This window comes from Rutidosis leptorrhynchoides, chromosome 4 (assembly GCF_046630445.1).
Source record: "Rutidosis leptorrhynchoides isolate AG116_Rl617_1_P2 chromosome 4, CSIRO_AGI_Rlap_v1, whole genome shotgun sequence".
NCBI classification, from domain to species: Eukaryota; Viridiplantae; Streptophyta; class Magnoliopsida; order Asterales; family Asteraceae; genus Rutidosis; species Rutidosis leptorrhynchoides.
Window position 1 is genome coordinate 121,969,722 of NC_092336.1, and position 23,615 is coordinate 121,993,336.

General features: G+C 33.2%; 1 protein-coding gene across 1 annotated transcript; it reads left to right on the plus strand.

The window, feature by feature from the left end:
* Window positions 1-6,621: 6,621 nt before the first annotated feature.
* LOC139844153 (E3 ubiquitin-protein ligase PUB24-like) lies at window positions 6,622-13,554 on the plus strand. The gene is made up of 2 exons (XM_071834359.1): window positions 6,622-7,865; window positions 13,339-13,554. Exons 1-2 carry the CDS (start codon window positions 6,673-6,675, stop codon window positions 13,340-13,342), a joined length of 1,197 nt encoding a protein of 398 aa, XP_071690460.1. The 5' UTR covers window positions 6,622-6,672; the 3' UTR covers window positions 13,343-13,554.
* The last annotated feature ends 10,061 nt before the right edge of the window (window positions 13,555-23,615 follow it).

The window sequence follows — 23,615 nt, forward strand, 5'->3', positions numbered from 1 at the left end:
TTTACTTACCATTAACTCACTAAGCTTATTGCTTACCCTGTTATGTTGTTAATGTTTGTTAGGTTATTATGCGTCGAGAAGGTATGGGACGACAAGTTCTTAGAGGAGCATTCGACACTTAGCAAGTGGTATGCAAGTCTCTTAATTGAACCTAGCTTTATGGTAGCCGCTTATTAACGCCAAGGGTCAAAAGGGTATTAAAGATAAAAGATGTTTAAGTTATGTTTTGGGACCAAGTGCTAAAATTCGGTATTTTGGGTCAAAATGACACGTTTAAATTTTATAACGGGTCGTGCGCGACCAAGGGATGTTTAGTGTGTCATTATGTAAAAGAATAAGTTTAACGAGATATGTTTAGAAAAAGTTGATGGGTAATGCTTCGAGATGTTTGTAGTGCCTTTTTTTTAAGTAAAGCAAAATTTAGCATCAGCAACCGCACAAGGTCGCGCCGCGGTCCTCTTAGCCGTGCCGCGCCATTCAAAGTGTTTCAGAAATAGACATTTGATAAACTGACCTGCAGTTCCAAGTTGGGTCACGCCGCGCCCAGACTAGCCGCGCCGCGGCATAGGCCTGGGTCAGGTGGTGAGCCCCTTAAAAAAAATTGTCGTTTTCTAGCAATAGTTTAAGGGCATTATAGTTTGTTAGCTCTTGAAGAGTTTTCTATCTTTTGCTTTTAAGCTTGTCTGTTATGCTAACGGAATACGTTTTACATAAGGGTTACCCAATTATGTAATAATTATTACATCATAATGCTGTATCAAAATAGTGGATTTTTACTAATTACATCCCTTGGTAGTTTAGCTGCTAATTCTGTTTTAGTTGCAACTAACTTTTTCCAACATTGATTACATTCAAAATGTTGGTTTCTTCTGCATCTAACATATTGTATTCCGTTTATCAAAAGATGATGCTGCCATAGGTTTTCGTCTGTCAAGAAATGTTGGCGTCAAAAGCTGGTGCTGCTAACGCCCTATTCCCTTTTCTTCTTGGATTCCATGGTGTTTGTGCCTGCAAGTGAAATTGCGTTGATAAAATGTTATTCCCTTTTTTCTTTTTTGTATGGATGGCTATTATGGCAAATTTGTGGAGAATTTTTACCTTCGTTTTCGAAAATATTTAAGAAAGTATGAAATCAAATCAAATATATTAACTTGAAAATTTCTAACCTTTTTGGCATCAAATGATGATGTTTGAAGTTGTTGATTCCTCTCATCCATATTTTTTGTAAGGTTGATCATATTGTTAGAAATTTACTTTAGGTATAAAGTTAACAGCGCTACAACAGAAAACAATACATAAAAACCTAAAAATAACTACCAAAACCATAATATAGCTAGATAAAAAAACAAACCTGCTGTAATAGAAGCACCAAATTGATGACGCAAAATAGAACATGTGGATGTGTACCTTCAGGTTCAAGACGAAGATAGAAGTTACACGATTGATGAAATTCTTCGATGTTGGATCAGAAAATTGTGTAAATTGTTGAAATGAAATAGAAGATCATCACCTATGACTGTAAATATAAGAGCAAAACATAGATATTTACCAAACAACAGTAGTTAGTTCAACCAAATCATAGTAACACGATAGAGCACAAGGTAATACACATTTATAGGAGGCAACAATGACAATTGTAACTCAAATTGCAGCCTAAATAAATATATTAAGTTAACCCAAAAGAATCCAAAATTACCTGCATAAAGAAATATTAGCAGCAATAAGTAACTTAATTTGCGAGAAACCAACGTAAACCGCCTTATGTGACCGTTAGGAATTTTGTGAGCATTCTTGGTTTGAGACAGCGTATATAGAACAAACTAAAAGCATTAGAAATAATGTTACCTTAAGATCCCTCCATGAAATATATGACGGTAGTCTTGCTTAAGAAATATTTTACAGCGGCTATTAGATGGTGTGCTACGCATATGCGGGAAGATGGATGTAAGATACCAGACATATACATCTACTTGTTAGAAAAATACACTGGATATACCATTAATCACTAACCATACCGACACAAATGAAAAAGGCATGTTAACATAAAAAAATAACTGCATTAATAGAAATTTAAAAGAAAGACCAAAATAAATGAGGCTCAGAACTGTGTATAAATCTAGCAACGGATTATGAATTGTCGTGGCTGCAACCGGTTGGTTGCCTCGCCAATATACAAACTCATTTTTCTCATTGTTTGACCCAACTCCCACATCTTCATCATCACAGCCTATTTTTGTTTAACCTTCTTTATGAAAACGACACTCGTCTTTATTGGGAGTTGTGAGTAGCTTCATAAACCTACCTCGATCGTCTACAAACAGAGACGTTGCCATGTCCGAGGACGACAGCCAAACCACTCATAATGGGTATCATGTCCAAAGACGGTAGCGATGCTCCTCGAAACAATCCGAAAGTCATTCAGCAAAACCAAGGATTGTTACCCGAACAATCATCGCGGACCTGCATTTAGTACAATTATTTAAAGCTTTAGAAGTATGTTTCTAAGAGAAAAATGACTCAAAGTATGACTTCATTCAACAATGTTCCATTGACATGTCATATATGTTATGCAATAAGCATTAAAAAAATTGATGAAAGCATGAAATCCAACAGCCATACCAAACTCCAAATAGTAATTTATACAACCGTATTTTTCTGTGAAATGTAATCCCTCAATAGTAAATGACCACATAAACCCTATCCAAGTAAAACACGATAGTTTATTGAAAAGAAACTTTATGAAACTCATTAATTCATTCTGTCATGTATTGCTAATTCAAAAAAGCAAATCATCTAACTTGTTACATACTCACATAATCCTTATTACTCCAATTTTGACCTACTAAAGCAACTAAAATAAGAAGAAGAAAAAAATTAATCTGTGATTTACTTTCTTGTAGACAAACAGTTTCATCATATAATATAATTTTAATTTATAATGCAAACATATATATACAGGGGCGAAGATGGTATTGGGCAGGGGGGCGGGCGCCCCCGGTGGATTTTTTTTTTCAGTGTAAAAATTTTGGGTTTTTCGACTTTACCCCCGGTGGATTTTTTTTTTTTGCCCCCAAACCTACATATTTTGCCCCAAAACCTTCAAATTTTGCCCCAAATTCTTCAACTTTTGCCACAAAATCTTCAAATTTTGCCCCAAAATCTCCAACTTTTGCCCAAAAATCTTCAAATTTTGTCCAAAAAAATTGCTACGGTTAAAAAATTTTTTTTTGCCCCCGGTGAAAAAAATCCTAGTTTCGCCTCTGTGTGTGTGTGTGTGTGTGTGTGTATATATATATATATATATATATATATATATATATATATATATATATCATAAAGAACCACTTACTAGTTAAAGGTTAATTAAAGACGAAACTTTTCCATCTTTACATTGGTCACAAAAGACTGAGCCACTGACCATAGCATCTCCATTGGCTCCACCAATGACAGAACCTAATATCACAATTTTTGTTAGCAGACCTACACATATACCCATTCTTCTCCAACTCATAAACCCACTTTACAAAAGATATCGATTAACTCATAGTGAGAATATTTTAGAAAAACTTGTAAATGTAAAACTGATATTGAAGTAGCAAGCTAGCTAGGTAGCTTCTGATTCTTTTGTAGATAACAGGTGTTGCAAAGAAATGTATACACAAATTAAAACAAAATCATGAAAATTCCAAACCATCAATGTTATAAAAGTATTACTTCATTTGTAACAAAACTGAGTTAAAATGAAAATAAACAAAGACATATATGTAAACAAATTTCGCTGTGATCGATAGCAACTTATTATATGTATTAAAGTTCAAAAAAATTACTTAAGCATGAACAATCAAAGTTACTCATATACATAATTACAAACCCAAAGATTTAGCAAGAAACAATGGAACTAAATAATTTTAGTAGCAACTTACTCGTATTACATTAACTCCATTTTAAGAACAATCATGAGCAAAAAGTTAAGAAAACACATAAACACAAATACAAATTTTTACACTAACGCACCTAATTGCAGAACACGGCAAGCAATCCCATAACAGGGGGATACAAAGAGCAAACAAATTCACCACATGCAATCGAACTTAATTATCAACTGATTGTTACCATTCACCGATTGACATTATCGGCGCTACCCACAACCATTGCAACCATATCCCACCAAGTAAAAACCCTAGAAAAAATAGAATGTATAAATATGAAAAAAAAAATAAACAATGAACTATGTAATGGAGGAAAGATGTTACAGAATCAATACCAGAAAACGATTGCGACGTCGGATATAGCTACTACGGCATGGCATCAACGGTGTGACGTAAATCGGGAAAACCTTAATTTTTACTCCCAATATTCTGTCGTCTCTAAAACATCATGAAAACAAAGCAACTGTTAATCACCGTCGTCTATAAAAAGATTAACAATCGATTGAACCCCCAGCAAGGAAAAAAGGGTTCGCCGATCGACTGAAAAATCCGTCAAAGAACAATCGATTGAACTTCCACCAAAAGAACAATCGATTGAACCTAAACAATCGTTTGAAATATCCAGCAATGATAAAATCCGTTAAAAGAGTAGGTGGAGAGGAAGTGAAAAAGCAGAAATATAGAGAAAGAAAGAATGAGTATGTGCAACAGAAATATAGATAGAGGAGAGAATGGAGTAATCAGACAGAAGGGAAGGGTAAAAAGTGATGAGAAGGGCAATTTAGACAAGTCACTTAGTTTACTGTTCATGTTTTTTTACCTTTTAGTAGAATGGGAAGGGTAAAAAGTGATGAGGTGGGGAATTTAGACAATTCGCTTAGTTTACTGTTCATGATGAGTTTGCTGTTCGCAATTTTTTACCTTTTAGTAGAATGATAAATAAATAAATGTAATGTTATTATTTTTATGTAATGTTTATTTATTATTTATGTATGTTTAATTTTTATTTAGTAAAGTGTTATATTTTATTTATTGTATTTAAATAATAATTTAGATTAGTTAAATTTTGAGATGAGAGTGTAAGTAGGGAGTGATTCGTTAAAGGAATATAAAATATTTTGTGTTATTGTGACGCTCATGTGAACGAGAGAAGTTATAAAAACATTTGCTAGTTGATTTAATGAAATATTCTAATGTCCGTCGATTGCAGGGATTGTTTACATAAGATTTGCAAATCCTAGTAAGAAGAAAAGTTTAGAGACCAACCCGAAAGTGAGGGATATGAGACAAGAACACTCTGTCTAAGTTTTTCTTAAATTTTAATTATATCAATTAAACCCCATCTTAAATTTTAATTATATATATAGGGGCACGATCCATGGATAAACTTAAAAGGAGTACAAACCGGATAAGCAAAATAAAATTTTTTTTTTTTTTGAATTTTTTTTTACATTAATAAATCTGCATTAAAATGCACCTCTAATCAATTTTTTTTCATAAAAAAAAAGTTCAAAATCTTTCAAAAATCGATGATGAATGGTAAAATTAACCATTCATCATCAATTTTTACCATTCATCATCGATGTTTACCATTCAACATCGATTTTCGAACGATTTTGTTCAAAAACTTTTTAAAATTTTTTCGTTTTCTTCTATTTGCATATTAAAGGATCGTTTTTTAAAAAAAAAAAAAATTTGAAATTTTACTTATCCAGTTTGTGCCCCCATTTAGTGCTTATCCATGGATTGGTCCAATATATATATATATATATATATATATATATATATATATATATATTACTTCTTCTAAAACATAAAATTGATTGATAAATAGTATGGAGTATACTTTTCAAACTTTACAAATTGACACTAAAGTTTTTGAATTTTACAAATGGACACAAAAACTACTAAAACTTATTGATAAATCATATAGTTTTCAAGGTTTACAAAATTCACTCAAAAGTTTTCAAGTTCTACAAATTGACACAAAAGTTTCTATGTTTTACATATTGACACGAAGTTTTTCATTTTTTACAAATCAACCTTAAAACGTTTCACAAAACTTTTTATTTACTACAAATCAACCACTAAACTTTTCATATACTACAAATCAATTATTACATAACTTTCTAAAACATAAAATTGATTAATAGTATAGTTTCCAAAGCTTACAAACTCACACAAAAGTTTTCAAGCTCTACAAATTGACACAAATACTCCTAAAACTTATTGATATATAGTATAGTTTCTAAACTTATTATTATTATGTTTTTTTTTTTTTATAAAATTTTTGAGTTTTTTACTCATTTTAATTTATGTCATTTATTTTTATTTTTTATCGTTTTTATCAAATGAATTTAGCTAATGTTCTCCGACCCAACGTGAAGCACCTCTTACTCGTTCAAAGCTATAACTTGAAAATTGTTTTAAACATAAATATTGACGTATAGTATAAGTTTCAACCAAGTGCATAAATCAAAGTCTTTAAACCCAATAACGACACAAACATAACTAAGAGTCCCACACGCACAATTCAGCCGCAATCTTTTACCCATCCACACATTGATACCTACATACATCATCATCATCACCATGTATATACATAACAACAATTGGTCCAACAATCATTTTCTTCATTTCTTGTACCAATCCTTGTATTTATTGCAAAACCACTATACAAAAATATATAATGGATGATCGTGAAATCCCGCATCACTTCATCTGTCCAATTTCACTTCAAATCATGAAAGATCCGGTGACCGTTGCAACAGGTATCACCTACGATCGTGAAAGCATCCAACGATGGAAGTCATACGGTCAGCACAACACATGCCCGGTTACCAATCAACTACTGCCTCAACTGACCGGTTTCACACCTAACCATAACCTCCGCCGTCTTATCGAATCATGGTCCGATAATCAAGTTCTTCAAACCTCAAACCATTCAACTTTATTTCATGTAAAGGTAACTGCTTTAAACCTCATTAAGAATCTTAAACTACAAGATAAGTCCTTGCAACTTGAATCGCTTAAAAGTATCGAAAAACTTGTGATGGAGTGTGAAAAGAATAGGGTTTGTTTTAAAGAATTTGGTGTTGTTAAAGTTATGGTTAGTATAGTTGTTTCATGTCATCAAAATTGTGAAGTTTTTGGTCTAAAGGAAGCTCTTAATGTTCTATATCTTGTTAGACTTTCACAAGATGAAACGCACTCGGATGAACATGATCGAATCATAAGTTCTTTAACATGGGTTTTAGATCTTGATGCATCATCGTGTGATTGTAATGATACTACAAATGTTACGTACATGAGCATGAAATTCCATGCAATGGTCTTACTAAAAGATATCATAGACAATGCAAAATCGCATGTTCTTGAAAGATTGAACCGTGATTTTTTCAAGACAATAGTACTTTTTCTCCAAAAACAAAAAAGTATGAATCTTGATCAAAATGGAGTGATTAAGGAGGTCATTCATGTGATGCTTAGCACGTGTACATGGCCAAGAAACAGCTCGATGATGATCGAATTAGGAGCTGTTTTTGAGCTAGTGGAGATTGAACTTGAGTCGTCACCAAAAAAGGCGATAACCGAGTTGACCATGGGAGTTTTGTTTCATTTGTGTTCGTTAGCCGATGGACGAGCTCAACTTATTGGCCATGCGGCTGGGATAGCCATGGTCACCAAGAGAATCGGTAAGGTTTCGCGTAAAGTTGATGAAAGAGCGTTGATGATTATTTCGATGATATCGAAATATTCGGCTACCAATGCGGTGCTTCAAGAAATGATGCGAGTTGGAACGGTTGAGAAACTATGTATGGTGCTTCAAGTAAATGATCATAATTCATATCAAAGGGAGAAAGCAAGGGATATACTTAAAAGACACTCAAATGTGTGGAAAGACTCACCTTGTTTAAACCTTACTCTCCTAACAAGGTAACCTAGTTAATTTTTTTTTTTTTTATTATATATAATGTTACAGTGTTCATTAAACATCATTGTAAGTTTTAGTTATTCTATACAAGAGAAAAATTGAATGTGATTATATGGTACAACTGAAAGTGTAAATCAAAACCATATTTTAATGATGAAAGGAAAGTGAATGCATACATATATATATTTACTAGTTTATAACCCGCGATTTTGCGGGACTTTGTTATAAAAAATGTTATAATGGGTCTAAGTGTTTAATGAAGCATATGAAATTTGTAAAGTTATTTCTCACATGGGATAAGTAAATAGTACTTCGTAGTATATAAAGTGTAGTCATTTATAAAAGTATGTTTCTTTGTCGAATGATTCATTTTATATCACTGTGGTTCTATTGAATATATATACAACTCTGTTTTACTCGTTTTTTCTATGGCAACTTATAGTTGATAATCATGGATCCACTAAGAGATCATACTAATGTAGAGATTATAAGATACAACTCACAATGCTAGACTGAAGCATGAAGCATGATTTAATACATTATATTGACCAACCCATATTGATAGACATACATATTTAAGTTAACATTTTATTAAAGTATAACACGAATAAAATTAAATTTATCTAATCGGCATATGCGTTGTCTCCTGATAGCATACCATGTGTACAAACAATACCTATTAGAGTTATGTAATTTTCCGCTTAAAAATAAGATGCAGTTATTTAATGAGTTAAAAAAGCAGTGTAATAGTTTGTCTAAAAATAGCACACACCTCAACCTTAGGATCATCAAATATTGCTTAATAATTTAACACCCATATACATAAGTGATCATGGTGCATAGCTACTATCTTATTAATTTAACCTACATTTTGATCATTATAGTAAACTTCCACTACTACCAGTCCTGAGTCCACTTGATAATAGCCTTTTTTAAATGAACGTAGTTAATTTAGTACATTTAACACCTTTAATTTAGAAGATAGTTTATAACCTACACATTGCAGGATTGACATGTAAAATTGTTCAAAAGATCATACGATCACTTTACTAATCTATATAAGTATGTGTATTCATGTACTAATTAGTAAAAACGATTAATGTAGAGTAATAAAATCTATATAAATAAGTAAAAGGAATCAGGTAGAACGCTGAAAAACAGTGGCATCCGTGAAATTTGAATCATCCGTGAAATTTGAATCAGAGGGTTTTTCTTCAATACCCTCTCATACAGAGTGAATCTACCTGAACGGGACACATTACAAGCATGCACAAGCCGTAAAACACTTCCTTGAGTTAGTCCACTTGTATTAAAGTTGACTTGGAAGCACAATAATGTTTTGAAATGGTGTTTTCACACGATTTTTGAAATAGTTGAATCTAATCGAATTAGGCTTAAATATGCGATCTTGACATGTTGATTGCGTGGAAATATTCAAGGCAGATCATTATGTGTTTATTACGAAAAGGTGTTTTTTCAATGTCAAATGCACAAGATAAGGTTGTGCAAGTGTCGAGCCATATTAAAAGGGTGATGATATGTACACAACCTCAGATTGTTATGTACACAACGATGATGTTTTACAGTATTGTACAGTACAACACTGTAAAGCATGAAGGTAGTGTACATAACAATTTTGAGTTGTGTACATATCACTTCCCATATTAAAATGACCCATTTCAACCCACCCAACCCACCATGGCCCTGTCCCTCATCATGTCCATATTGCCACCTTTATCGATAACGATAATATACCCAGCTTAAGGGAAACGTAACAGCTATATCCAATGTTATAGCTAACAAATATACCCGATATTTCATGAAATTTTTCATTGCCGACATGGAACTATTTTTGTACAACAAGAAATAAAATAAGTAAAATACCCACCTGAAGTTGAATATGGACAAGGTCAAAGATGTAGGAGAAATTACACTAACAACCAACCTGCTCTTGAACATGTCTGTTGTCCATTTTTTCAACGCATCTGATGGCATTTCCGCATTAACTGATCAAAGCATCTTCATTAACTTGACTGTCATATGTATTTTTGTATCCTTGCCCTGTGCTCATCAAGTAGGTTGTTTTGATTAATAAACGAAACATGAAAATAAAATTTAGGCAACACACATATAGGGAATATAATTCTAAAAGAAATTTCATAAAAAAGAAGCATAATGATTTACCACTTAAGCCCCTAAATGTTATTACAAAGTTTGAGCTATACAGCCGTGAGTTGTGATGATGATTGTAGCTCTTTAAAATTGTAATTTTCGTTACCAAGAGGACCAGCCATGTACAAAGCTCTCTTTCATTCATGAGTCATTTAGAAAAAAATAATTAATCTATCTTGTATTGTAGAGTAACAAAAATAGGTAGAAAGTTTATCATTAAATATCCCCCTCAATTGGAAATATTTTTGCCACAAAATTTTATACATGATACCAAATACCTATATTTGGTACAGGTGGCAATTCGGACCTAGTTATAAGAATATGCTGGAATCTGGATCACGTTCTATCTACTTTTATAATTTTGTAAATCTTTTGACACATATGGGTCAAGTGATATGATTATAAGTCCTTTTGTAACACTAAGTTTGTTCAACAAACTAAATTAGTCATAAAAAATATTATAACTCATGTAACCATATATCTACATTTTATAACTGTTCATCCAAAACAATACATTTAAGAAAAAATAAAAGTAAAAATAACAATCATTTTTCCAGTGATCAAGACTTTTCAGTTAAGTTTTTAATACAAAGGGGTTGAGTTTACAAATTTTTCAGTGTTCAAGAGGATGCAATAATATTAATCATCATTTTCAAGAATTTTTCAATCTAGGCAATGATATTTCTATAAGAACCTGCTAGATAGTTTGCCAGAAATTCAAGTTCTAAAACTGGACTTTATTCCACTGTTCAATTTCGTGATTTCTTTCTTTAAGTCACAAAGTGTGAGCACATAAGTGATAATATAAAACTTTACCTTGTATGAACTTTGTGCTGCCAAAAAATATCTCCTGAAAATAGATATTCAATAATATTTATGTGAGACAGTTATATATTTGTGGCTTTGCTTGGACAGACTATGCTTGGCATAGTCAGTTTCATTTGGGACCCACAGAATAAGTAGTAAAATGATACATTATGATATGAATATTTACCTCAGAAACTTTTTGGTAGTTGGAATATAAAGCTGAAAGCTCAATACATCTAGTATTTGTTTCTCCATTTCCAATACCTGATAGACATACTCTAGGGCATTAACATATAAAGTTATAAAATTTATATGCGAATTTAATGCTACAAAATCAAAAGGAGAAAGCACATTAGTGAATAAAACACATCTCTACCCTTGTGTATGTGATGTCAGTGAAATAACAGAAATCTTCAACACGTGGAGCCAAAATTTCTTCAAACTTCCTGTAATCAAACATAAGAGAATACGGTTGATTAGCTTCTTCAATATACCTAGCGATTGGGTCAAACTTTTAGGCCATTTGGGTCTTGAGAAAAAATTGACATGGCAATGTAAACCAAAACTTAAAAAGGGGTTTAATGGATTTCCCTTTAATCTATTGGGTCCTATACAAAATATAAAGGAACGAGTCAAATAGGTATAAATTCCTAAAGCGGAATACATGCTTCAATTAAATTCAGAATAAATAAAATGAAATCTAACATCCTTATCCTACAATACGATCACATTATATATATATTTTTCGGATTGGTAAGACGCGTTGGTTAATAAATCTGAACATGTTCAACATCAATGGTTGCATATTATTATTGACTAAACAAACGGTACGATTAAGTTGGTTTTCCCACAAGCATTGGTGTAAATTAATAAAGAAAATTATGTAGCAACTAATATGTCCATCGATATCACAAAAAAAAAACCTTTGTCAATAATAATTATATAGAAATGTTTTAATAATACCTATTATATAAGTAGACCATTTCTATTTACATTCATGTTGGTTCACAAAATCTTTTTTCGTGTTAAAGAATAAGTCAAAAATATGCAAAGAAGTTACCATGGTGGATGCTCTCAACGTGTATTTTGCACAATTTGCAATTCCTCGAAGAACATGAGCCAAAACGTCTAGATGTCGGCTTCTTACCATTCATAAAAAGACCTTGATATGACATTCATTGCTAAGACTGCTATTTACATAATAAAAAAACTGAATAAACTTACTGAGATGTTGGTCTGCAACATCCAGTTTCAAAATAGGAGTTAATTTTGCCAATTTGTATTGCTTCAGAGTGTACATGAAAGAAGTCGTTATCAGAATCTTGAAAATAATCTACCAAGCAGACCATACATATGTAATTGGGTCAGAATAGCCATCATTACCACCTAGAAGGTAGATATAGAAAGAGTTAAATCAAGAACCTTAAGAACAAATGTCTATGCACATTGTACGTTCTGTAGGATATCCGAGCAACCGTCAACTCATCCTGCTAACTATGTCCCATTTTTGACAGCACCTATAATCAACAATAACGTGAATACATGAGACCCGAATGATGTTTATCCAACACCGTAATAAAAAAAAAATAGATGATGAACAAATGAGCTTCTTACATCAAAACCTTAAAAAGTTTTTTTGTTCGAGCAATATCCATAACCAAAGGCTGATATTCATGAGCTTTTGAATTATTCCAGCAGAAGACCAAATAATATTATTTGGATTGTCACTAAATATCAACCCACTTTCATTCTTTTACTTTTCAAGCTCTAATTCAAACTGTCAGTAAGGAAATTTCATCCAATTGCAGACGATGAGACCACATTTGGCCATGAAGAACATACAAGTATCATGGGTATGCACAAAATTACCCATATGTACACATTACTTTTTTTCTTAACAACCGAAAAATAAAAATAAAATGCAGCCATGTACAAAAAGATCATTTTAGATATATTCGCAGTACCCAGATTAGCAGTCATATATGGAACTCACACATTCATTGATTCATGTAACCTATACATGTCACTTATAAAATATGGGTAATCTTGAAAAAAATTAAATTGATATCAGAAACCCTAATTTAATAGTTACTTACAATGATTCCTGAAGGATGAAACCAATTCAGTCGTCAATCAGAGTGTTTGAGAACTTGTACCCCCGCTGATAGGTAAAATAGCATAATTGAATCGACAATGGTTGAAGATTGAAATTTAAAATATTCAATCAGTTCACCATATATCAGTTTGAATGATAATATATAAATAAAAAGGAATTAAATGTATTAAAATCAATATCCCTAATGAAATAATAATGAAATTGAAAGTAAACATTGACACCTTCTACTTCGCCACTGTGTTCATTGCCGATTTCACATCTCATTGATTTGCATCTGGTACAATGTGAACCCTGATACAGCTCTTCCATCGATATGCTTTTCATGTTTTTGATTCAATAATGTTTAGTTATTTGTCTGATATCGATCTGCTTTGTGCTAGCTGACGTTAATCTATTCACCGATAGAAAGCTGTTCATCTATTGATTTGGGATTGGGAAGCATGTATGATGATTGTTGTATATCAATTGATTTGGGAAGTGTGTATTGGTGATTAATCGTGGAAGGTAGGAATTAAATTACAACGGTTGTGAAATTAATGGAAGAATATGAAAGAAACTCCAGCGGTTTTCCCTAATTTTGCGTACTGAAATATTTCGTAACGTAATAAGGGTACCCAGGTAATTGTTTTCCTTAACTGCCGATTACAATGCTAAATGACGACATTATGTATTTAAACGGATAAGATTAAAATAAGGGAAACAGATCAAAGGGTGGGATTTTGCCATGTGTGTTTTTAACATACTTAATTACATCATAATAGTTTTCTAATTATAGTTAAGAGAGATGTATAATGTCACGTATATCAGCATTTTGGTTATTATTGTCATTGCTTCTAAGCTATATGTATAAATTTTTAAATAAAAAAAAAATTATCATTGTGTTGTAGCTTATATGGGAGTGGTTTGCCTCTCTTAGCAAGAGATCGGGTGTTCGACTCCTGTGGTGTGCAGCATTGCACACAAGGTTGTCCATTTACCTTTGAATTTCACCCAAGAGTGTCTTCCGTACATCGCGTTGCGGGGCAGTGGAGGAGGGGTGTTTTACCGACCATGCCCTCGGATTGTGTCGGGTTTCCTCCTGGACAGCAGTTGGGGCGGGTTATGCAACTGCGGGAGATGAACGCGTGGATGGTTAAGTTCCGGGTGATCCGTAATACTATTAAAAAAAAAATTGAATTTGAAAGGTTAACATGTATCGACAAACTTACATTGCATGAAAGTCTCATAGTGATAAGTCCACCATGTCACATCTATAATGATATGACCGAGTATTAGGTAAATTTCGTCAAAATTTTGATTATATTATCCAAAGGGAGTAAGGGCCCATTTATTTAGTGTTAGCAATTGCAGCGAAAATAAATTACTTCTAGTAGATAATTCTGATCTTTATTGTTACGGAGTATTAATTAATCAACTGAAAAATATTCGCGTAATTTACATAAGGGATCAAGTATTCTTTTGAGATAAAGAAATATTGTTTTTTACAACATACAAATTAAAGTTTAAAAAATACGGTTTAAATTCTATGGTTTAAGACTTTAGATTTACGCTTTAAATTTAGCGTTTAATACGGACACTTTGAAATCTAAGGTTTTGAGTTTTGAATTTTGGAATTAAAGTCAAGACACTAAACTATAAACTTTAAATATGGCTAAATTTAGAAAGAAAAAAAAACCTCATTTTGTAATCCTACATCAATATGTGAATTTTTTTTTTTTTTTTTTTAACAAAACTACTCCGTCTTTTTTTTTAGAATCTAAATAATAAATATTAACTTCAGAAATTATAAAACCTAAATTTCAAATCCTAAATCGAGTTAAATTTAATAGAATATAAAATTTAAATTTAATTATACTTTACTCAAAAGGTGTTTTTCCCTTGATCTCTTCGAGTTATATATATATATATATATATATATATATATATATATATATATATATATATATATATATATATATATATATATATATATATATATATATATATTGAAAAGACCCACATAGAACTTTTGATTGAAAAGAACTCATAGAGCCATATGTTTTTTCATTTAGATAAAAAAACTCAGACTTGAAATTAACGGTAAAATGTCAAAAATACTCTTACGCGTAAATATGTTCTTTAAGTTTTTTTCTTACCAAAGTTTTTCATTTAGGGGCATGATCAATTGAGAAGTAACCAATCGGGGAGAAGCGGCGGGAAGCAAAAAAAATTTCTTTTTTTTTTTAATTTTTTTTTCAGACATCAAGATCACGCGAAAATATTAACATTTAGAAAAGACACTTCGTGATGAATGTTATTATTTAGGCGGGAAAACGATCGACAAAAATAACATTCAAGATAATATTGATCGTGAAGAATGTTAACGTTTTTTTTCTTCATGTTTTGTGAAGTAAAATTTAACCCGATTTAAAGTTTAGGGTTTAGGGTTTGGTGTTTTGGGTTTAGTCCCTAAACCCAAAACCCCAAACCCTAAATCCTAAACTCTAAACCGTTCGTGTTAAAAACTCAATCTAAATTCTAAATCTAAACTCCAAACCCTAAATTTATAAACCCTAATATCTAAACCCTATAAACCCTAATATCTAAACCCTAATATCTAAAACCTCAGCATATGCTCGAAAAACACGATAATTGTTATATATTACATCTTCGAGCGTTTTCCCGCCAAAATAAAAACATTTATCACAAAGTGTCTATATTAAATGTTCATATTTTCATCCAATCTATAATGTTCGTGAACAAAGTTTTTTCAAAAAACAAAAAATAAAAATTTTGATTCCCCCCGCTTCCCCCCGATTGGTTACTTCCCCCTTGATCCTACCACTATATATATATATATATATATATATATATATATATATATATATATATATATATATATATATATATATATATATATATATATATATATATATATATATATATATATTAAACAAGATTAATAAACAATACAAACACAATAATTTAATATGGTTGTGTCGAACATTTTGAAGATCAGTTTAGTCTTTAAGAACAAGTTATAGAGTTTACAATTAATTTTCTTAGTACAAGGATTTACAATACATAAGGAATACAATAAATTGTTTTGTTATGCCAAAAGTCTTCACTCTCAACGAGTTTTCCCTCTTTGCCCAATTATTAAAATTCAAATCTCACCAATATCAAAACCCTCCTCCTGCTCCATTCTAGTTTCGCCACCACCACCCTTTCTCTCTTCTGCACCATCCACCAACTCTCTCGATGCCTCTTTTACCGAATTATTATTTCTGGTCTATGATTTGGCTCTAAATTAAGTTCGACGCTAACAGTGGTCCTTTGTTGGAGAATGCCACTCTCCATCCTCTGCCTCCGTTGGATCATGGCCCGATTTTCATCCGCTGTAACAACCCAAACCAAACCACGAACAACCCGCGTAAAAATAACAAATAATTTTTTTTTTTTTGCTGGAACAGCATATGGCGCGGCGCGCCATTCTGGTCTGTCCAAAAAGTCTTGAAATGCTAAAAAGATTGGCCACTTGTAACGCCCCGTACAAAATCATCGTGTACGGTACATCAACAACAGGATCATTACAAGGTCAAACACTATATGCTGTTTGAAAACCAGTTTTGCATTCATGAACAGATAACGTTTTACAAAAGATGAATAGGAAACATTAACATGAGTACATGATACTAAGGTCATTACAAAGCTATTGTTTTGAAAATAACATAAGTTGGGAATGTAAAGTAAAAGTTTCATGCTTGAGACATCTCTAAGTAATGCAGCGGAAGTCTAACACATCAAGTCTCTAACAGCAAGTCTATACCCCGAGACTAGAACAGCAAGGCTAATAGCAGAAGCAACAACGTCTAAACACCTGAGAAATACATGCTTAAAAAGTCAACACGAATGTTGGTGAGCTATAGTTTGTTTGTATTCAGTAATGTAATGTAGGCCACGAGATTTCAGTGCTTCAAACAAGCGTTTCAAATCAGTAATTCAAATCAGTATGATAAAGTATATGTATAACCGTGGGCACTCGGTAACTAACTTAACGTTTATACCCCCTGAAAGTACACTTGGCAAGTGCGTATGTCTACGAAGTATTAAACACTCGTTAAATGCTAGCGCGACTAGCCCGAGTGGGGATGTCAAACCCTATGGATCCATATCTAAGATTCGCGTTCATGGTTCAAAAACTAATGATTAAACGTTACCGAGCTAAAGGGAATGTTTATGCCGTTGTATAACCCACACATATATAAGTTTAAGTACTCGTGCCTAGTATGTAAAACATAAAATCCGCATGTATTCTCAGTTCCCAAAATAAGTTAAAGTAAAAAGGGAATGCTATAACTCACAGTGATAAAAGCGGTAAAGTCGGTAATGAAAGTACGCAAGTAGTAAGTCGGTCCGAAAGGTCGTCAACCTAAATCAAGGGTTACTAGGTCAGTAGGTTGTTTTTATAAATTCTAATAGTGCATAAAATAAGTTTAAGTGTCATCATCATCATCATTCATCATCATAAAAGCTAAGTAAGTTCGATAAGAATAGAGATCGAAACAATAGGCTGACTTCGGTCAGCTGCTGCGACCTCTACGTAAATTGAAAAGATGCATAGTCAGTGGCTATGGCTCCGTATGTGAGTCCCATAACCGCTGACCAATTTTCAGAACCTAACTCATCTTCGTTTGACCGTGGCGACGGTTTAAGTACGAGTAGGTCAGAAATTTCAGCACAACGTTAATAGGGTGTAGTGACTCTCGGAGGGCCATAAATCCTAAACCGTAACTCGGATTAAGACGAGGCCTTAACGGAAAATCATCTACTCGAACCGAACTAACTGAAAATCAACTTTTCAGTAGCCCAGGTGGTCTGATCAGATAAGAAAATCAGTGGACAACTGCTCCGGTGAGGTTCTTGGTGCTTGTAGCTTCAAGTGTACAACTCGTTGATTGTTTAGCATCACTTTTGACCAAGATTCTACCATCAATACACAATATGTTAAGACTAAGTGGTAACACAACTCATTTAAGAGTCTTAGATGGATGATGAACCAAGGTTACATCATATCCTTAGTCTTAACACAATTACAAGTCCAATTTACAAACAAAGTTACAAACTTTACATCAATCAAACAAGTATGAACATGATCCAAGTCAAAAGAGGTGATGGAACCCTAAGCTAGAGAGCTTGGATCCCTTTCACACAATTTATAAGGTCACAAAGCTAGAAAGCTTGAACCTTTAGTGTTCTTGAAGATCTTGAAGCATAAAGCTTGGATCTTTAAGATATATGAAGATAACAAACAAAAGTTTGAATCTTTATCACAAAATAACAAGATTAAAGTAAAAGAAAGATGAATCTACAAAGTTGGTGAAGATTCAAAGCTAGAAAGCTTGAATCTTCCATGTTCTTGAAAGATTCATGCTTGAATCAACAAGATATAAGCAAGATCAAAGCTAAAAGGAACTTTGATCTCCATAATATGATGATGATGGCTACGAAAATGAAAGGAAAAGAAGAAGAAAAAGAAGACTTACAAGCAATACTAGAAAGGAAAGAAAGAAAGAACAAGTGTGTGTGAAAACCAAATGAGCAAGTGATTTGAATGAGAGGTAAATGGCTAGTATTTATAAGCAAGGAATTTGACAGGGATTGATGACATGGACAAGGGCTAGTATTTATAAGCAAGGAATTTGACAAGGATTGATGACATGGACAAGGGCTAGTATTTATAAGCAAGGAATTTGACAAGGATTGATGACATGGACAAGGGCTAATTAATTGGGTCACTAGCTAGAGTAGGGTGGGCTTGAGCCCAACAAGGTAGAAAGTCCAACAAGACTAACTATAGTGCATAATTAAATTACTACGCGTAATTAAGCATCCAAAAACCCAGGTAATTATTATTATAAAATAATAATTAATATTTCACAGTCATAATATTCCGATTATGATAAAAGTTAAACGTGCGCGCAAGTTCGCGGTTTATTCGAAACGTCAAATAACACTAACGGTTATAAAGGCTTCCAATGATCAAGTTATGTATCCTACGTACTCTAAGGCACGTTTTAACATATAAATGGAAGTAAACCATGTAAATCAAGTTTCCAGAGTATAAAGTAACACAGTACGCACAAATACGCAGTTTCGCAAAAACACAAGGCACAAAAGCAAGTCGAAAAAGCTGGGTCGTTACATTACCCACCTGTTAATGGAAATTTCGTCCCGAAATTTGAGGAGTGAAAAAAAAAATGGTACCGTATTTAAATAAGAAGTAGCGTATCAAAGTTTCGAAATATTCGTGGGCTAAAAAGTGAGCTATTTACCTTGAAAGGTACTCTGGCGTATAAAAGTAAGAATAGGTATAGGCTATTAATTAAGTCTCTTAGGAGATCAACAAATTGATTTCGTTTCTGGTTAACATGAGTATGTTGTCTGAATATATCCACAAAAGAAAAGATGATGTTTTTAGCCTTACAGGCATCTTTAGTAAGCTGGATGCATGAAATACATCATGAATGTTACTAAACTCATCTAAAACATTGAGCGCTTATGTCGCAATACAAAGCTGACAGGTAGGATGAAAAACATGGTGATCATAACCATGCGATTTGATGTCTGGATAGTGTTAGCCACGGATTTTACTAACCCCTTGATTTCGGAAAGAGACCATAGGCATAAAGAACTCGATATTTAAGAACGTTTCATTTGACTATATGAATTAAAACTTTTGCTGAAAGTGAATAATCGGACTTATATGCAATGCAAGCCATAATTATCTATAGTGCCTTCAGGACGGTCTGAACGAACAATGAAGGATATCACCCAGTTTACCATACTGCAGGTGAACTTATCCTTAGATGGAATGAAAGAACAGTTCCATAATGTAACTTTATCCTTTCAGTTACATGTTGAAGTTAGGGTTAACATTAACTAGAACAACATATAGTTGCAACCAACGAAGAAAGGAATGTGTAGAGTAACCATATCCGTATTACAGATGTTTTAAGCAGTCCCTTCCAAGAGGATAACAAGTTTCATAGATTCCTAAAGTATGTTACTTTACATTTCCAAAAGAGAATCGCACGAAAGGTGTGATCTTTGAACCAGGGTGAACTCTTCGAGCGGTTTGTTCTGAATTTATCCTTATACTTAAGGAGATGCGCGGACAAGAAGATACGTGGACCCTTGGTCGTAAAGAACGGTTTACTCTAAGTGAAAAGAATCTCAAAACGATTCCTTGTACCTCAACCTACTAATTCATAGAGATGATTTTTACGAGGATGTCGCGATTAGCCGTGAAATATTGAGAATAGAAACCCACCTAGTGCCCTTCCTACAATGGGGTGACCATTGAGTGTACCTCAGAAAACTGATTTATCGGCCCGCGATTTTGCCATGTTTAACCTTAAAAGGAACATTTTTCGAGTACAAAGACTTCCTAACAAATTTTTTTTTTTTATAAATCTGCCACCCAAAGTGGCTCAAGCGTTTTTAACAAGGATTTTAATAGTAAGCTTCATCTCTAACGGAGGGAGAGAAGAAGTGTGATCCCTACATGGTGTAGCCTAATACGGAAACCTTTAATAAAATCAACCGAGGAAGTTTTGAAAAACCTTTAAACGTTTGATGTGACAACATAAATGGAACGAAGTTCTTGGTAAATTTAGAAGTATGTATAACGAGTACCATTTGCACAAAATTATTTGACTTAAAACAACTCAATAAAGGAGCGATTTTTAATCATCTTGAAGGTATAACTTAGTATGTACTAACCCAAAATAAGTAAGGGTAAATTTATACATATATGATTTTATAAATCGCGTAAGTGATAGAAAAGTTTTTAGTACTTTCATTTGTCCATAAATCTCGTGAGGACCGCACAAATAAGCAACGTGTAAATCAACGTGTAAAAATTTTGATAAACATAGTTTTTCGTATTTCAGAGGTTATGAGTTGAAAAAGGTCGAGTGAAAAATCTTTGAATCATCGGTTGACATGTTACTAGGTAATGAAAACTAATGAATTAAATGTAGTTTTGATGATTATCCGAACTTAAGTCTTTGGCCCAAAAATGTTTACGTCCGAAGCCGTTGCTAAAAAGTGAGGTATGAAGGATAGAGCATGAGGATGAGAAGTTAATCGCTTCTTGACTTTGCAGAATGCCACACAGGTTATGGCTAATATTAAAGTCGGAATACTAATGATGTTAATATCGCTAGATGAGAATTTCCTTGGAATAGGTCAGGACTTTGAGTTATGTAAGATAGAGCATCGCTCCGACAGATGTGAAGAATAAGATCCCTGGGGTAACGCAGTAATTTTGAATGGTTTAAGTGTTTGTGGATGCCCGAAGGCTCTGCATGACGTGGTAGTAAGTGCCTTCATCACATACACACACATGAATCTCTTAGTTTCGACAGTTGTCTGTCTTCATGATGACTTGGATACGAATAAGCAACGAAAATTTTTATATTGACAAGCAACGAAAATTTTATAGAATTCATTTAAGGTGACGATGTAAGAAAAGAAATTAAGTTCTTAGCAAACTAGGGTTATGTACAACACGTACCATTCAAGGTAAAATATCCTTTGAATAAAAGATTTGATTTGTAAAAATGAAAGTAAAATTTCATATGTATTTGTCAAAAAGAAGTAATTATTTACTTTATTTTATATAACGTATACGATTTCAAAAATTTGCACGAATGGCAAATAAAATAAATTTATTTTTATTAAGTTTTGAGAGGATCGCACAGTAAAATAGTGTAAGTAAAATTTTGGCAAACAAAATTTTCATATTTCGGAGGTTACAAGTTGAAAAAAGATTGATGAGAATCGAGTAAAAGACTTTTGAAAATCTAGGGTGATATTTGAGCAAAAATGTTACGAGGTAATGAAAACTGTTGAATTTTAATGTGGTTGATGACTATTAGTAGGCATAAGTCCTTCGACCAAAAATGCTTAAGTATAAAGTTGTTGCTTATAAGTGAGAAACGAATGGGAGAGTATGAGGACGGGGATTAACTACCCATTGATTTTGGAAATTCCGAACTGGTATGACTAATATCGAAGTAAGAAGGGTGATGGTGTGATTATCATTGATTAAGAATTCTCTCGGAATAAGTTAGGATTCAGTGTCGCATAAGAATGAGTATCAAATACGATTCTTGGGTAGTATAGTATTTGAATTGCTGAAGTGACGGGATACAATTTCCTTTATGTATCGTTGTCCATTGTATCGGTTTCTTTCATGGCTAGAAAGTAAGCAGATTTGGTGAGGCGATCAACGATAACCCCGATAGTGTCATAACTGCCGACTGTTTTCGGTAGTTTCAGAATGAAATCCATCGTCATCCCTTCCCATTTCCATTGTGGGATCTCGGGTTGTTGAAGTAATCCGGATGGCTTTTGGCTCACCATTCTCGCGAGGTATAAGAATAATCTTCTTACTATAAATAACTTTCGCTTTCGTCCTTGAAAGTCAGTCCGTTCCAACTATTTCCTCAAAGCTTTCTAACTCGATGAGTATTAGGTTAATTTCAAGGTCCATTCCAACCAAATCTTATTATACTGCCGTGAAAATTTTTATCAACCTTCTCAAATAACATCTTCTTGTGCGCAGGTAACTAATCCTTTCCAACTACTACTATAAAACTTCCAAGTTTTGTTGGCATGAGGTCATCTCCAAATGACCCACCTGTTAATTTTTAAGGTACTATCTTAAATTACTCCTCTATCTCTGCCAACTTACCATTAGCTTGTCCTATAGAATACTTAACTCTCATGATTGTTAATGGCTTATTAGTCATCACACTAGGATTCTTAGATATAAGGTTTCTATCACTCTAGTATTAAACAATTCCGAGATGATAAATCGTTGTGAAGAAACGTACCCTAACTAAAATCAGGATCCATGCGAGTCTCCATAGCTGAGATAACGATTGCTCTATCGTATGTGAGTCAAAAGTTTTTTTTTTCCTATTTGAGAACTTTTTCCTTAAGTATCCAGGGTGTCTATATCTATAACAAATTTTCGGGTTATCAATTCTGCAGTCCAGGCCCTTCTCGTACAGTATCTAGACTAAGTGGTTATTCCTGCCTTTATCAGACCATAATGCGTATACTCAAGTGGTTCCTACCAAAATTTCCTTTGAATCGCTTCATATTCCTTATGTAGTAACATTGGGACTTCTGCATAATTCACTTCAATATAATTACGCTGGCCTGGCGTCATTATATTGTACTAAATCGTACGTTCATTCCAATATCACTCCATATGGTCAATGTAACGTGATCACTTTCAGTTCTACTCAATTTCATCCAACGGTGCTTTATCTATGCTATCTCAAAACAAAATCTACATAATTAATCTCACGGTTTTTCGGTGTGGGTGCGTAAGTTCCGTAGGTCATGCACCAATGCCTAAATGTCCTGAAATTTCTTCAAAATGTTCAGGTTCAGGTAACATCGTTAGGTTCCTTTCTAGAAATTCAATCTGGGTCTCGCGTCGAGTTGTATGTGTAGCAAGTAGTAGTACGATATGTCTTGAGGCGACTCCCAAGTCTTTGGGTATGGTTGAGCATCAGTAGAAGGCACTCTGACCTTGTGAAAGGAGATGTCCTCCCGACTTCCCCAATGCCTAAGAGTGTTAGGGTACTAAATCCAG

What these genes read in the sequence shown, in the direction of transcription:
- LOC139844153 (XM_071834359.1), top strand. Translation starts at nt 6,673, where the DNA reads ATGAAAGATCCGGTGACCGTTGCAACAGGTATCACCTACGATCGTGAA.